At 36.0% G+C, this 17072-nt stretch overlaps 1 protein-coding gene across 21 annotated transcripts; it reads right to left on the bottom strand.

Annotated features, from left to right (window-relative positions):
* Nucleotides 1–1513: 1513 nt before the first annotated feature.
* LOC147525102 (DNAJ heat shock N-terminal domain-containing protein) lies at nucleotides 1514–16838 on the bottom strand. 21 transcript variants are annotated; one of them, XM_086605370.1, is made up of 7 exons: nucleotides 14869–16838; nucleotides 6641–6750; nucleotides 5691–5739; nucleotides 5105–5180; nucleotides 3400–3766; nucleotides 2342–2408; nucleotides 1514–1907 (listed from the first exon to the last, which is right to left on the bottom strand). In XM_086605370.1, the coding sequence occupies exon 1, from the start codon at nucleotides 16741–16743 to the stop codon at nucleotides 14971–14973; it is 1773 nt and encodes a 590-aa protein (XP_086461496.1). In that variant the 5' UTR covers nucleotides 16744–16838; the 3' UTR covers nucleotides 1514–1907; nucleotides 2342–2408; nucleotides 3400–3766; nucleotides 5105–5180; nucleotides 5691–5739; nucleotides 6641–6750; nucleotides 14869–14970. The 21 variants fall into 21 exon arrangements, with proteins under 21 accessions (XP_086461496.1, XP_086461504.1, XP_086461444.1 ...); XM_086605378.1 differs by having other exon boundaries at nucleotides 1514–1891; XM_086605318.1 differs by having other exon boundaries at nucleotides 1514–2408; nucleotides 3400–3479; nucleotides 3710–3766.
* Between the last annotated feature and the right edge of the window lie 234 nt (nucleotides 16839–17072).

The following is a 17072-nucleotide window of genomic DNA, read 5'->3' as shown; positions in this document are numbered from 1 at the left end:
TGGTTCTATTGAGACATTTTCTTCACTGTGTTTTCCAATCTTGACTTGTGTTTAGCACAACAAAATTTCAGACCATGGGAGTTATGTTTGAATTCTAAGGTCGTGTTACTTTATATATATACACAATTATAATTGCTCTTACAAATGACAAAAATGTTGTAAGATGGTTAAGCCAGTTGAATCTATTCTATTATAGAGTTATCATGGAGAAACTGTATGTCCAAATAAGAGTCTTTAAGCTCAAATTCCAAGGATTTAGAATCACAAAGATATAGAATCACAAATATTTTTGAAATTGAACAATATTGTTAAAAGTCGATCATTTTGAAAAATCGTGTGCAAAAGAATTTGTATTCTCTCATGTATGCCTTAATCAACTCTAATGTCCATCTTCAGTTAACAAATGTGAAGCAATGGAGACCTACAAATATAATTTAAGCTTAGTGTCCATGATTATTTAGCAAATATGCACGCCTTTTAGGCGTTCAATGCTAGTGTGCATCTTATTTAATTTACTTGTAATTGCCTACTAATTGTACCATCTTCTTAGCATGCTTGGGAATCATTAAGTAGAAAAGTTTTAAACAACATATTGGAAAAAATGAAATCATTATTTTTTTTCTAATTATTTACCCTCTTTTGCTCGCTATAATTTTAAGTGATAATATGGTTATATGAACAATAAAATGCTGCAATATTCATATAAGCTAATGAAGATAAATAATAGAATAAAATAACAAATATAACCAAAAAAGGTGTTATTTATAAACCACTGATCAAATCATTCTTCTTGTTAACATTAAAGACTGGATTGATTATTATTTATAGTCCACCAGAAGTACTCAAAAGAAAAACTGGGAATCAACTCCAACTTGCAACATCTCTTGAACTCTTGAAGAACAAAAAAACTGGCCGAAAACTTACAAATTGAATAGGATAGCCTGACTCTACCGTATCAATTCCAATTTGTAAATTTCAAATAATCTTTTCCCATGCAACACAATGTCAATACCATGCTTCAACAAATAAGCTATGCTTTGAGTACATTCACACATAATAGATCCAACACCATCATATGATTACTTCACCGTCTCTTCTCCAATATATGAAGAAAAAACTCAATCAGTGTCGTAAGCATCTCGCGCTTCAATCCTTATTTACTTTACTATAGACAAATCTCAATTAGGATCCGGATTGTTGGCTTAGAAGCTTGGTTTAAACCTATCTAATGGACTGGATCAACCATTTGCAAGTAACACTGCATAATTCAGCACGACATAGATGGCTCTACATTTGGATGTCGATGTTTTTCTAATCTCATGTTCAATCTTCATTTTTCTAATATTGCTAGAGTATATATTTTTTTTCTTGTGTCTCTAGCAGTTTGTCACTTAATTAAATAACTAATGCAAAAGAAAAGTTATTATTGTGAATAAAATTAAGAAGTCCTGCACAGGTATACATGACTCTTTCAAATCCTATTATATGACAAAAAGCTGAAAAAGTAAATAGATTAAAAAAAGTAAATAAATTGATAAGATTAACGTACTTACATGTACATATCATGTTTTGCATACAACACATGAAGACAGCTAAAAATTGATGTTTCAATCTCACAAGTTAAAATTATTTTCTAACAACAACTTCATCTTGCATCCATTATAGTTAGAAATTTAGACATTAAAAACAGACATAAAGGGAATGTGATGCGTAAGCTTTTGGCCTGCGCCACTTTCACCCAACCAGATAAGATTGAACTGGAAAGTTCTCTTGCAGTGTGTGGTGTGCTAGTGAATAACGGTTCCTCAGCTCTGGATTTGAACTTGAATCCACGACTTTCATTGCAAGTGCAAAATCAGCGCCGTCAATTGAATCAAAGTACCTCCCACCACTACCAGTTTGCAATCCTCAACATTTACCAAAAAAGAAGAAAAATAAATAAAAATAGTGTAACAACATAACCTAGCAGGCAGATTAAGAGAACCCCATAATGAGGAGAAAAGTCCATGGAAGACCAATCTGGGTATGTGGGTGTGCCAGGTGATCAAAATAACTACCGTTCAGATATTCTGGAAGGAGTGTGTCTTCCAAAGCTTTTGCTCCGTACTACCTCCATCCAAGCATGCCTAATGTAGCTTGTGCTCATAAAAACTCCAAGCTAGAGCAGTTAAATTCCAATGCAGTCTAACTATATGTGCAGTCCAAGCAATGCTCAACATTCACAAAAGAATAAATTTTCACAAATAGTGCAACAACAAAATCTAGCTACAACACAAATTAGGAGAAAACCACAATGAAAATAAATTCCATGTGAGTGCTAATTTTCGGTGTCGAGGTATACCACGTGCGGATTTTATCCAAGGCCTTCTCATGCGAAGTCCGAGTTTGATCAGCCACTGCACCCCTCTCTGAAATCCAAAGATAGTCTTTAAATCAACACTAATAGTTTTCCCTAGGGAGAGTTGTGAGAAGCAGAGATCAATTAACGAATTAACCTAATTAATATTATAAATAGTAAAATTTAGGAGACGTTCTTCTTCACTTGAACAAAAAGTAGGAAAAAAAATTTTAAGGAGGAACTGTAGCATTCAGCAGTCTCATCTGGTGCCGCGGTCTGCGTCATTTTCCACCTGATGGTAGGATGATTGTGTATTTATAGTAATAGTCTTAAGTTTGAAAAGTGGAAGGATCACTCTCTGGTGACTCGAATGCACATGTAGGTAGTGAGAAGAAATTGATTCTAACTCACTTTTTCTACACTAATAAATCAGTAATTTTGCGGGTGCATGTATTTTTAACTCTAGTATCAAACTAATGCATTTGTCTCCTCAATAAAATACAACTAATGCATTTGTCTCAACTTAGAAGCCTTTCTTGGAGCATCTGTCAATTCTCAGTTTAAGGAAAAACTTTAACACATACTGAGTGAATTGAATGTAAATATAATTTTTGTTGTATTTTGCGGAAAATCGAAGCCTAGAAGTTATCTGTCTTGAGTCTTGACAAAAAGAAGCTGAGGTGTAGAACCCACAAACATTTGATTTGTAAGTAGCTATCTATAATCTATTTCCTAAAGATATTGTTCATTTAGTAAAACCAAGACATCCTAAACCATTAAGCAGATCTATGTCAAATCTATGCCTTCAACTTTTATACTTTTCAAAGCTATGCCATTCTACAGTAAGAAAGTGGCAATAATTAATACTTAGCACACCATTTACATATTTAATGTCCATCCCAAGAAACAATACAGCAAGATCAGGAAACTATCTCATCAAGTGAAACCAGTGAGTTCATTGGATCGTAAATTTGATCAAATAATGACATCATCTCATAAATCTTGTATGAACTAAAATAAGCATGTGTGCTAGGTATCAACTGAGCTATTTATTAGCTTACCACCGACAACTTTAGCGTCGCGTCTCTTGCCTCTTGAGGAGTTGCTTATTTATTTGAACATATACTATGCTCTTCACTGCCTAACAAATTAGGCTATGTAAGAAAACAATGAAATAGCAAGAACAATGAAATGCAAGAACACATACTATGGTTACTCATAAGCACCCTAAGTACATGTTGGTAAGCATTAGCAGCCATCAGATCAAATTGAAATAGATGAAATATATCATATGAAGATAAGAATCATTAAAACAGTTCACAAAAATGAGATTATCCAAAATGATAATGGAGACAAAAACATATACATTACCTAACCTTCCTCGAGCAACAATGGTAGCACAACATAATTATCCACGCACACACGTGCCTACAGATTATCAATTTTAGTTTGTTACTGTATATGACACAAATTTGAAACGAAATCAACAACAAAGTCAACATCAAAAGTGCCATTATGTAAAGTATATATGAATCACCAAGTACAAATCTTATATTTGTTGGATGCAAATCATCAAGTTTGAATATTGTATTTTTCACCGTCATTGAATTTTGGGGTTTCTTATGAAGGACGTAAGAGATAGAAACCACAACAGAGTTGAGAGAATTTCAAAAAAAGGCCCTTACGCTCTAATATGAGATTATATATATTAAGTGCAACATAAATGTCAACGCACTACCTTGCTTTTAAAATAGTGTGGCTGGAGATCCAAATAAACCTACTACTCTACTAAAACTGAAAGGGAGACACATGAGAATTTGTTGACAGAGTGCTTGCCCACACTTTCGCACATGCTTCTTGAGTTAAGAGGCAAATAAGTGGCAAACACATCCTTTCTGGAATTCAACAATATATCTTTAAAGTTTATTTAATATTAGAAACACACAACAAACTGTTCTCTTCTTTCCATTCTATAACCACCCCAAATTGACAAAGATTTAGTTTGCCTAAAATTGTTCATGACTTTGGCCTCATGCATGAGAGGAAAAGAGCTGGTGCTCTAAAATTTCAGAAAACCCTGTCGCAGAGCCAACCATTATATACCAATGAACTGCTTGAAGCTTTTATTCCTGGTATTTTACCTACTTTCTACCACCATTATACACTTTGGCGGCTCTAATATACTTTTATTTATGGAGCCAATCATCTGCTCCAAGCTACATGGATTGGGAGTTTCACAATGTACAGAGAGTTTTTGAAAATTTAAGGCTCCTCCTTGTTGAACTCTTGGTAACTCAATAAGGATTCTTACTAACTCATTAGTGACACATAATACCCGCACGCACTATTCGTTATGAAAACCAAATGGTTATTGGAATTCAATCTAGGTAAACTCTTGGTACATATATTTGCTATCAAACTACATAAGCTTATCCATAATACAAAAAATATTATGTGCAACAAACCTTTTACGTTTGTATTAAACTTTTTTAACACGAAGCCCATAGTTTCAGATCCATATAACGTAACAAAACCAGTGGAAACAAAACCAAATTCCATTACAAAGAAAAATGGAATGTGATAAACCCAATTACTGATTAAATGACCAAAATTGACTACAGATTTGTCAGAGAAAAATGAGTAGAAATATTTTTCTAACAAATTTCAAAAATATGATCGTAATAATCATAACTAAGATGGATTTTACAATAATAAATAGGGTAGCTCTAATTAATTCGATCATGAAGGAGATGAGAAGAAGTGTACCAGGTTCGAAACAGAGTTCCGCATGACATAAATGTTTTTGTAGCATCTTAGTTTGACTATGCTGCCTTCAAATACACTATGAGAAAATAAACACAAATGAGGAAGAAATGTCAGCACAGAAATCATGACAGAAATAGTGTTTTAAAAACAAATTCAAAAGTTGTACCTTCTGGGAGATGGCCACAGCAAGTAGTTTTGTGCAAAGTGTTGGGGAGAGAGATTGCCGAGTCAGGGTTATAAAAGAAAAAGGAATTTTTGGCTTTTTCACCAATCCTACTATCGTATGTATTATCTTGGTACCATATAATTACATTCTAACAAATTAGTCAATGTGACCATAACTGTTGATTAAGGTTTGTGTAACTTATTAATTGAGTTTTGATGGCTCCCTATTTAGACCGAATTTATCATTTTGTGCCAATTCCCAGTGGCAACAAATAAGATTTTTAAGGTATATTTGTAAATCTCACTTTTACATATAAACTAATCAACTTAAATAACGGTACCAATACCAAGACAACTAACCGCCACTCGACAATCTCCACTCAAACGGGGAATATAACCATAAAAGAAGAATGGAAATTACCTGGTCTTGAGGCCAAAGCCGTCTCCCACCAGTAAATGAACACGCCAATCTACACACAAATGAATAGGGCAGTAAAAAATTAAAATCCTAATATCCTATAGAAGTGAGAAACATAGAAACACAAATCACCACATGGGGTTGTAATACTGGCCTGAAACAAACAAACAAACAAACAATGAATTGTGAAAAAGAGCCTGTAATAACCATTGAATTTAAGGGTTTAAATAAGAAATACAATATAGTTCAATCTCTAGATTATAGTCTTCGATATTGATTCAAATATCTAACATTCTGGAATCAATCAAGAATAAAATAAATTTGATCAGAGAAGTTAAAAAACATACTTGCCTTTAACAAAAAACACTTAAGCCTTATGGAAGTAACTGGAAGAGACATCGACTCGAATAATGAAAAGAGTGGCTTAAGAAATTTGAGGAGACGAAAGCTTCAAGCGGCCAAAAATGAAGCTATATGACAAATTAAATGGATGAGACGTTTCTTCTCACTAACAAATGAGCTGGTCAGCTGGTGGTGCTGAAACTTATTATTACAGAGGTTTTGAGAGAGAGGAAGAAAAGAGCATTACAAAGGCTGAAATACAACAGTAATAAGAACTTAATACAACACTTATTAACCGCACTTGTAAGAGGCAGTTATTCATTTTCTAATAAAGTCAATCCAAGCCCAAATCCACTTCGACATGAGAATCTTCACTGATCTACACCGCAATAGATAATAGATATAGTATATGGTCATTTCTTCTCGAACCAAGAGTTTCAAATATTTATTGTACCATTTATCAGAGTCTTTAATTTCAAATGAAACCCTTCAAATCACTTTAGGAAAACCATTTAACTCACTAACTACATATTTTAAATGCTATTGAGAATACTTGAAAAGAAATCTGTGCACAACAATGTCAGTTGCATTTATAGGGAAAATAAACTCACTTTACTTGTTGTGGCTTGTGTGGATCTTGTTTCAAATCACTGTAAGACTTTTTAACAACCTCTAGTCATATGATAAGTCGTGCCTTTGGTTCTTCTGTAAGCTTCGATAGCTGCTTAAATTAGTGATAAAAGCTAAAACATATTAGAAAATTTAAATTGATTAGTAAGATATAAATTTTAAATGCTAGAGTAAACATTATCACATTTGCTACTGTTATGGTATTATCAAAAGAAACAGGTTATAGTTATAATTACCAATAAGCTCTATATACACTAACTAACAACAGTAGCATAGGAAACAAACTGCCTGATCAAAACTAATGAAACTCTATCATTAATTTTTAGGTGGGACAACCAAAGCTACGATAACGTCTAAGAGCTCAAGAAAATGTCAAGCATTCAACAACTGCCTGTTACTGTTAATGACTTGCAAACATCTTACACAATAAACTGAAATTAGAAGCTATATTAACAAATGAAAGAGAATTCCAAACCCATTCCAACTTAAAACTTTAAGGTTGTGATTCAATGCTTAGAGTAGAACAATGACAGAATGACCTTCAGCGAAAAACCCAAAATCCAACAATTAGATATACTCGTAGACGTTAAATAAAAAATTATTTGGAAGAAATCGGTTCACTCCTAGTTAGAAACAACTACGAAATATGCATTACCAATTGAGTAAATTGTTTTTGTTTATCATTAAATGAGGAAAGAAAATAGTAGCAACAAACAAAGTGGAAAGAATACTATTTGCTACATGCATACTAATGCAAATAAGAAAAAAATGACAATATTTTATTGGTTTTGATTTTTTCATTTGTGAAACTTAGTTGCTACAACTATACCAATTCAATGAAACATAGCCAAATTTGTATAGAACGCAAAAGTTCTTGTATAATGCTAGCTTTTCTTAATCTAAATTTGATGGGAGCAAATGAGCAACAAGAGAAAGTTGAGTAATTAGAAATAAACAAACGTGCTATAATCAAAACCTAATATGAAGCTCTAGAAATAAGGAAAAAAATAAAAAGCAGTTACCTTGAAGAAGGATTTAGGAGAGGAAGCCATTGCATGAGATTTCGTGCCTACTCGATTACTTTAATCAAGCCACAACTCCTCTCCAGTGGCACCTGAACTCAAACTTTAACTATGGTATAGATTGGGAGTTCAAGAGACGAAAGAGTTTCAGTTATTATAGAAGTAGAAGAGTCGATTAGAAGGAACTTTATGGAACCTTTATGTGAGTGTTTTTGTTTTAATACACCAGAGACTATGGATGGAAAGTGGAAGTCTGGACCTAAAGGATAAACTATATAAAGTGAACAGTTCACCAATTTGGCCGCATGGAAAGTCTTTTCTTAACCACATTTTGTAGTTTGAGACCTGCATGATTGTTTTTTTATTTATTTTTTAGTTACTATTTTTAGAATAATGAAGGTGTTATTGAGAATTACATGGATCTTGGTCATTTAATATGGCAAGGGTGTGGCCATTTCATCTTGACCTAACAGTATCCCCGAATGCTGGAGATGGAGTGATATCGGAATTTGAACGGTGTTGAAACTTGAAAGTGAAAAGGTTGAAACCAGGCAATTGAAAGGACGGTTTGACCAACACATAAAACCCTTACAACAAATTCAGTAGAGAAATCTCATGCCCGTCATCCGTTTCATTATTATTATTTTTTCGCTAATGAGTTAGAAGCCCATTCAATCAGTTGGAAGCCCACAGTTATTTATCAGAACCCTAAACCCCTTATTAGCACATTTAATGGAGTAAAGGCATCAAAAGAGTTACAAGTCATTTAATTAATCAGCATATTTTCATAATATTTTAATACATGAAGACTACTCAAAGCTACTTCAAAACACTATAGACCATACACGTGTCCCCCATCTAACTCAGATCCCCACAAAATCCCCACCACCCTTTGTCTATCCATTGTGTTTTATTATAATAGATATAAACTGCTATGGCTCTAGAGGCTAAATATCATACCAATCCATATGCCACTTTCCAAGTTGTAGTGTAATGCAGTCGACACCTAGCTAACTATAGATGCAGGAGATTGTTAATTCATCCTACAGGGTAAATAAAAAACAAATACTAAAAGAAAAAATGGGAGAGATTCTTAATTCATTTCTTTTTGTTACCAAGTCAATCCCGAGACTTGGTAAATGTTTAAGAGATCAAAGGAGATCGAATGTTTAAGAGATCAAACGAGATTGAGAACAAAATCCTATGGATAAATATAAAACAAACACAGAGAGAGAAATAGAAAGTAAGGGGGTTTTCCCCTTTGAAGTGCCAAATTTTCAAGCATATAGTTAAGAGGGTGGCTTGGTACTAATGGGAAGTGTCAACGTGTCAGAAACCGGCCACTTCTTACCAAAATTACATGCAAAGGGGAAAGAATATAAAGATGAAAATCTTAATAAAGTACATGCTCCAAGATGACCCGGTGTGAAGTTCTACTTACAAACACTGAAAATCGAAACGAAAAAATAACAAAAAGAAACGAAAAAATAAGGAAACCAATTGCTGATAAATTTCCTAGCAAAGGGCCATTGATAATGTAATAATTCTTTAGCTATGCCATATATTAGTAGAGACTGGGGTCTTGGAGCCATTATTACTTTTCTTTGAACATTTAGTAAAACACCTACGAAACAAATTAATAAGGATGATTGGTATTTCCACAAATTCAACCCAGGAAACAATTGAAATTGTAAAGGCGCAACATGGATTGCAAACCTCAACAAAAAATATTCAGTGACGTAAAAATGAACTATCTTCAAATACAAACAATGAGTTGAGATTACCTTCATATAGAAACCAAATTTAATAGAATATATTAACAATATATATGATGATGCGCCATAGTAACCTAAAAATTATAGAATTCAACTACACTTGATGGGATAAGCAGTAAAAAGTTCTAGCATGCCAACATCATGATGAAGAGGTGATAAAAAGTTAGGACTGAGAACCAACAGAGAAGGAAGTAAACAACAACTCACTTGAGAACTGGTCGCATTTTCTTCTCCCTTGTGTGGTTTAGTGTCCCAAATAGTTGTTACAGAAGTAACACAGGGCCAGATATTTTAATTATTCAGGAGACTGCTTAACCAGGAAACTGTTGGGGCACTTTGGGATAGCCATTGGCAATGAGACTGTATTCCTTCAATACGAAAATCTGCTGGTATAATTGTGGCTTGGGTGGGGATTGGGGATGCCAGCAAAGTTCTGAACGTGCTGAAACGGGCTTTATTGCCCTGTTGTGTAAAAGCCGCAGGGATGGTTTCTTGTGGCTGTTCACAGCAGGTTTATGGTCCTAGTGGGTAATGTCATAGGTCCCAATTCTGGAGTACATTAGGGGATATTAGGGGCTGGTCAGACTTACCATCATGTCTCAACTGCGACTTGATTCACCGCAGAAAAGAATGTGGAATGCAAGATTACAAAAAACAATTGAGGTTATTCGTCAGATTTGTAGACAAAGGAAGCTGCATGTAGAGGTGAAAGTTCATGATATGTATCCTTCTTTGAAGGTTTAACATTGGGGGAAAGATTGTAACAGTAGGGGAGTCCCCTAGGTCTCCAGCTTGCACTCGCTGTAACAGGTTTGGCAATACCTAAGTGTCCTAACAAGGTTACATCTACATGGGTCATCAAGAACACAACCACTCAAACCGCCCATGATATTATCGATTCTGATAGATTGATGGAGACGAGCAACAATATTTCTGCTTTACGAACCAAAGGGCAAGCAACTACACCTACTGCAGTTGTTAATCCTCAACCTTTGGTGTTAGCTACACCTTTTGCATTTAGGTCAGTAGTTTGGTAAGCTTTCAACTCCAGGGGAAGCCAAGGCAACAACTCCTATTGCAACTAGACCTTCACTTCCTGGTGCCAGGACAGTTAGTCATAGAGCTATGGTTACTCCATGCCCCTAGGGCTCCAAAAGTGTAGAAAGCACTTCATCTGAGAGGATTACAACTCCTGCTAATAGAAGACTGAAGAACCACTCTAGAACTGATACTTCTTTAAAAGGGAAGCCAGAAGCGTGTTTCCAATTCCCCAGTAGTAATTTCTGATGATCAACCTATTGATACTACAATAGGAAAATGTGCAATTGTTATGGAAGCCTAAAAAATCTCCTTGAATGTCCACCTGTTCTTCATAACCAAAACCATCATATGTATGAAGCTCTTGTGAATACAAGTGGAGAGGATTACTCAGATCCTATTGGCGATGAGTTTAGTAGTGAAAAAGAGTTTGAGATCTTCAAAGACAACATTTTTCCATCTACTACAAGCCAAGCTGAAGTTAGTAATCAGCAAGATTCCATTGCCAAACAATGACTGTAACATCTCTGATTCGTGGATTCGCACAACTCGAAGTCGACAAAAGAGTTACACCAATAGACCCCAGTACCCCAGAGATTTCGGAGTTTCGAAGGGGTGATTGTGTACTGCTAAGGGTCTCGCCCGTGAAGAGCGTTTAGCGCTTCGGTAAGAAAGGCAAGTTGGCACCGAAATTTGTTGAACTTTTATGTCTAGTTGGACAATATATGACCAGTTGCATACAATTTAAAGCTACCTGAGAGGCTCACAGGGATTCATGATATTTTCTTTATGTGTCGATGTTGAGGATGCACTTGAGAGACGACAAGCAGCCTGATACAACTTATGAGGAGGTTCCTGTACGAATCACCGATCGGAAGGAACATACGCTGCACAACCGAAGAATCCTTTGAGAAGTATGGAATAATCACAGTAAACACAAGGCGCCATGGGAGAAAGAGCCCCACATTCGAGCGAAGCGTCCACATCTTTTTGCATAAGGTACGTTGAATTTTGAGAACGAGAGGAATGAATGTAACATATAATTAATTTGGATTCCTCAATTTATTCTATACAAAGATTCATAGTTATCTTTTGTGATGCTTGGTGATTAATTGCTTGAAGTTTGTGTCCTATTTCTAGATTGTGCTTCGGATGTAATTAATTTCGAATTAGCTATTAATCCTATTTAACATACCTTCGATCTCAATAATCTATGATGCCTTCATCTCAATAGTCTGTGGTGCAGTCTCTTGGTGACGAATACTATATCAAAATGTCATTTTCTACCATTGGTGTATATAGGACGAAATGGGTATGTCAGAGTGTCAGACATTAACTCAATTGATTAAGAGTTTAGACAATCTCCTACCTAATTAAAATAGTCAAAAGCATGTATCTACATGGTTCTTATGTTGGTATAGGTAGTCGCCTCTGTTGCATGGGTACGCCCTAATTTCCTCTGTATCGCGTACGCGGACACGGGTACGGACACGGACACCCGGACACAAGCAAAACAGACCCTAATTGTCAGATCTCGCCGTGTCCAAATCGTCGTACCCATGTCCAAACCAGACACTCCGTCCCGTACCCATGCAACACAGGTAGTCGCGTTAATGCTCGGGTAACACTAACTCCAGATTTGGAGGGCCAGTTGACTATTAGTTTGGCATGGCTAGCGCTTGCGGATCATGGGTGAATACGTATTCTATTATGACACTGGTATAATATACGTTTAACTATGCATGGTTATATAAAGGTGTCTACTGTCTAGATGTTTAAATGTCAGACATGGTGTACAGTGATGCATGTAATGATACCCTGCTAACTGTGAGTCGATGTCTATTTTACAGTTTGTTACATTAGGCCTCGTTATTCTTCTTGTCGATATTGTGAATCACAGCGAAATTGACTATAATATGTATAAATTAGATACATACTCTATGATTTTTAGCCGTAAGGTCTTCATTGTCACTAAAGTGGCACTACTTTAACGAGAGTGTCACTTTCGACCATGTTGATTGGAATGGCAGTAGAATCCGCCCTACCACGGTTGAAACCCCCACATCTAAACATGGCGGCCCTACGCCTTGAGCGTTTGGTGAAGAACCTGTTTCACCTCTTGATAATGTGTTAACTATATAATTTGCAGTCCTCAGTGATTTTTAATATTTGTGTGTAACTTCTTGTTTAAATTTTCTTTTGAATGCATCCTAATATTATAAGAGACTACTCTGTAATATGTATTTGATTCTACAATTTCATTCTTTTCAATACTTATTCCAATTATTCTCAACGATTTGTTGGTACTTTTACTTGCTCGCCTTGTCAATGCCGTCCCTTAATTTTTCAAGTGATCCTCGAATAGTTCACACAATGCCCACTTATAGATGCACAAAGGGTCCCTGCCTCATCTATTTTTTGTCTATTTTGTTATTTTGGAAGATTAGAAACCCGTGTAACTATTTTGGAGATGTAAGCTTTGGAGTTGTTTCTTCTTTTTGGGGTTTCTAAATTTTTAAACTTTTACTTAATTTTTTTGAGACCTTAAACTCTTTGTTATATGATTAGAATTTAGACTTTGGCATCTTGTTTATTAATCTCACTCTCGTAAGTACTGTTAGGCTACTCCTTCAAGTTTCTTATTAGCCTAGGAAATTCAAGGAGTCGTTTGTTTCATTTCTTTGGTATTCCAGACCGGCCGGATGCGATGCTAGGGAATTTGAGACGTTACAGTTGATTGTGGTACTATTTTTTAGAGTTTGAGAAGGCCCAAGTGCACATTTGGAAACATCACCCAGCCTTGGTGAAACAATACATGGAAGGAATGTATGTGGAAGAGATGAGGGATGTACGAGAAAGGGAAGCACTTCTACAGTAATATTGTCCTTTCAATAGATTCATTAGTGTTAGGCTTATAGCCTTAGAATTTGATGTTATGTAATGACTTCTTAGGGAAGGTATGTAAAACTTCTATGATTTAACGAGACATGTAAGGATCTACCTTAAACCCAAAACTTATTCAAAAAGAAAAAAGGTGTTTGAGAGAATTGATTCGAAAATAAAAGGAAAACTGGAGTCCATTGCAGCATAAGCTGAACAGAGGAGGGGCCATTAGCACAAAAAAAAATGATCAATGTGAGGATTACTTTGAAGAGTGAACTCCGCAATTTTACTGCGAAGGAAAAAGGTGATACAATGAGGGGCGCATAGGGCTTCATTGATCTGAAAATTGAATTCTCTTCACCATGAAGGAAGATGATATAACAATGCTAAACTTACATTTCCTCCAAATTCCTGCTTAAATACAACCCCCTTTCAATATATAAACAAAGGGAGCTGAGAGGAGAGGATCCATCATCCCTTTATTCTCTTCTACAAAGCTCTAATTAGACTCATTTTGAAGTATAACAGTGTAGGAGACCTTCATGGCATTGAGATAAGGAATGCAACCAATATTACTCATCTTGTTCAGAAGTATGAGTATTAGTAGAATGCAAGATGTGTGTTAGTCCCACATTGGGTAGGTTTTAATTTTAGGTTGGAGACCTAATTTAATGAGAATGAGTCCATATGTAAAATCATCCAAGTTTATTATATCAAACATTAAGGCTTCTACTTGGTATCAGATCTTTAGGATTCAAACCTAGAGTATAACGTTTTATTGTCACCGGATTCCGGTAACCGGCGGTGAAGAAATTTTTTCATGTAAGTTTGCTAGTTTTCTTCCTCTCATTGGTGATACTGCTTTGCAAGACTAGAGAATGGCCGGATCTCCAATAAAAAGCAACACTCTGATGAGATTATTCATTTTTTTTGGGTTTTTTTTGTTTTTTGCACATGTGATAATAGGGTATTTAGGTCATGGTTCACCCTTAATTGGAAATTTTTACTACGATGATTTTGTTATTTTTGTACTTCCAATCATCATCATTTACTCCACGGTAGATCAATATTCACGCTCTTCCTTGGTTTACAAATTCTGTCAAGTGAAATGGTGATGACTTGGACACCAAGTAAGTCGACATTACTACTAGTATTCCAGCTATCTATAGCTAGTTGTACACTAGATTCTACCATTCAGCTCTAACAATGACAAAAGCAACAAGCATATGCATATATATATATATATATATATATATATATATATACTGCCCTGTGCATCTGCACTATGCACACGCAGGCCACATGGAAAAAGTAATTTAATGAGGTATTAAAAATTATACTTCTGTTATGCATAGCAGATATAGAATAACTGAATAACATTTATATATTTCTCTAAAAACCGACAAGTAGATAAACATAGATATATATGAACTGAAATCAAGTAAAATTACAATGAGTAATATGAGTTAACTAAATTCATAATAAACTTACATGACAATAGAAGATTATGTGGACTCCAAACTTGATCCATATCTAGCACAAATCCCATGAAACAAAGGTGTCTCCAGAACATAATAACGTGTAGCAACCTGGTCATCTCTCCCACACAAGACTAAGCATATCTGCAGGAAGTGAAGCAGGATCAAGCTCCCAACAATCTTTTGGAAGGTCTCGGGCTTCTGTCCCCGAGAGTTTCTTTGCAGGAATCTGATGTGAAAACAATCGAAAATGATCCTTTTCAAGCCATCTAACAGCGTGACACCCAACCTCTTGTCTCTTAAATACAGTCTTGAACCCATCAACCTTCTCAAGGTATGCCATGCTCAGTCCATGCATCTCACTATAACTCGTGAGAGATATGGCTATGTCATAACTTCGTGTTTCCCTTAGGATTTGGTTTCCCTCCTCTCCATTCAAACCCTTCTCCTTATAAAGAGCCCAGATTGAACCCTTTCTGGGGTAAATCCAATAAACCTCTCTTGCAACTCTTTCACATTGCACAAGATGAGAGAACACATTGACAGAATCGACATCAATCTTCCTAGAAACCTTAAACCGTCCACAAGAAATATGGAATCCCGCCTTCTCCCAACAAATTAACCTCTCATCCCCATTATTCTCCATATCCAACCAACTCATTTTTACCAGAAAAGGATTTAGTGACTCAACTTGATCGATCAAACCGTAATGACGAGGCATACCATCATCGTCATCATACACAGCCCAAATTTGAGCTTTCTTGAAACAGTATTCTGTCCTATCCTTGTCAAAATCATAAAAATCCGAATCCTCCACAACCATTACTTCCAACTCACCATTTTCCTCAAGACTTGCCACAACCCCCTTCTTTCGTTGCTTCACCTTTTCCCTCTCCCTTTCTTTCACCCTCTTGGCCTTATCATCCTTGTGTTTCTCCTCTTTCTCCCTCCTCTTCATCTCCTCCACTTTTTTCTTCTTCTCTTCAAGCAACCTTCGCTTCGCTTCCAATTGCATTTCCGCCAATGTCATTTCAGTTACCTCTTCCACTTTCCTCGACCGTGACCTCAAATTAAACCTCAGTTCCTCTTCCGTAACCCCAGCATCCTCATTACCATCAATCTTCCGCTTCACAGACAGCCTTACCGATCTTTTCACCTGTTCATTCCCCTTATTCTGAACAGAACCAGTAGCTCCTTCATTTCGTTCAACCCCATCATCATCCTCCTCCTCCTCCTCGACAACAACTTCTTCAGCTACAAAACTCTTATTACAACTCGGGCACATCAAAGTATGTCCAATATACCTCCTCTCAAACTGATGAAACAAACGACAAGTAGAACAAGCAGTCCAAAAAGTCTCCACCACAGGCACCACGTCAGACTCAACCGTAGTAGTACACGACTGCAGCGCAATCCTGAGTCTCAAATCGTACTCTTTCCTCCTAATCTTATCATTCAAAACTTGAAAAGCTTCGGAAACGCGTTTAAAAACTTCTTCAGAAGCAATGCAAGTGTTTTTATCCGGGTGTAGAATTAAAGCAAGTTTTTTATACTGTTTTTTAATGGAATTAATGTGTGAAAATGGTTCAACGTTAAGAATATCGTACCAGGCTGGAGGAGATGACGTGGAGGAGGATTTTGAGTAGATGTGGAGAATTTGTAATGACGTCACCATGTCTGAAATGCCGGGGAGATTGGGGCAGAGGCGTTGGGACTTTTTGGCGAGTTTTAGGGCAGATTTTAGTTTGAGGCGTCTGTATTTTTCTTCTGCTAGGGTTTTTAGTCTCACCGCTTCTTCTTCGTTTTCTTCTTCTTCTTCTTCTTCATTTACTGAGGGGGGGTTCTGTTTGTTTTCTTCTTGACTTGATTCCAAACGGGTTCTGGCCATTTTGGGGTAGGGGGACAGTGAGTAAGGGAGACTGAAATAGAGAGAAGAGCAACACACGCTTCTTTTTTTGGGGTTTATTAGTCGAAATGTTTTCGCTCAGCTTGTACAGTAGTTATCGTGGGTTTTTCACATATATCGGATATATAATTTCTAAACTTAGCGAAATTCGTTTATGATTTATACAAGTTTGAAAGGTAATTGTAACGGGATACACTTTGAGGGCTTCTTTCTAAGCCATTGATTATATTTAAGATTCATGTATTGGGCACCACACGAATTGGATTGGGCAACATCAAGTCCAAGCCCAAATAGCGAAATCCAAAAAAAAA

This window comes from Coptis chinensis, chromosome 1, assembly GCF_015680905.1.
Source record: "Coptis chinensis isolate HL-2020 chromosome 1, ASM1568090v1, whole genome shotgun sequence".
Lineage (NCBI taxonomy): Eukaryota > Viridiplantae > Streptophyta > Magnoliopsida > Ranunculales > Ranunculaceae > Coptis > Coptis chinensis.
The sequence above is the reverse complement of the archived record's forward strand: the minus strand, read 5'-3'. Positions and strand labels throughout refer to the sequence as shown.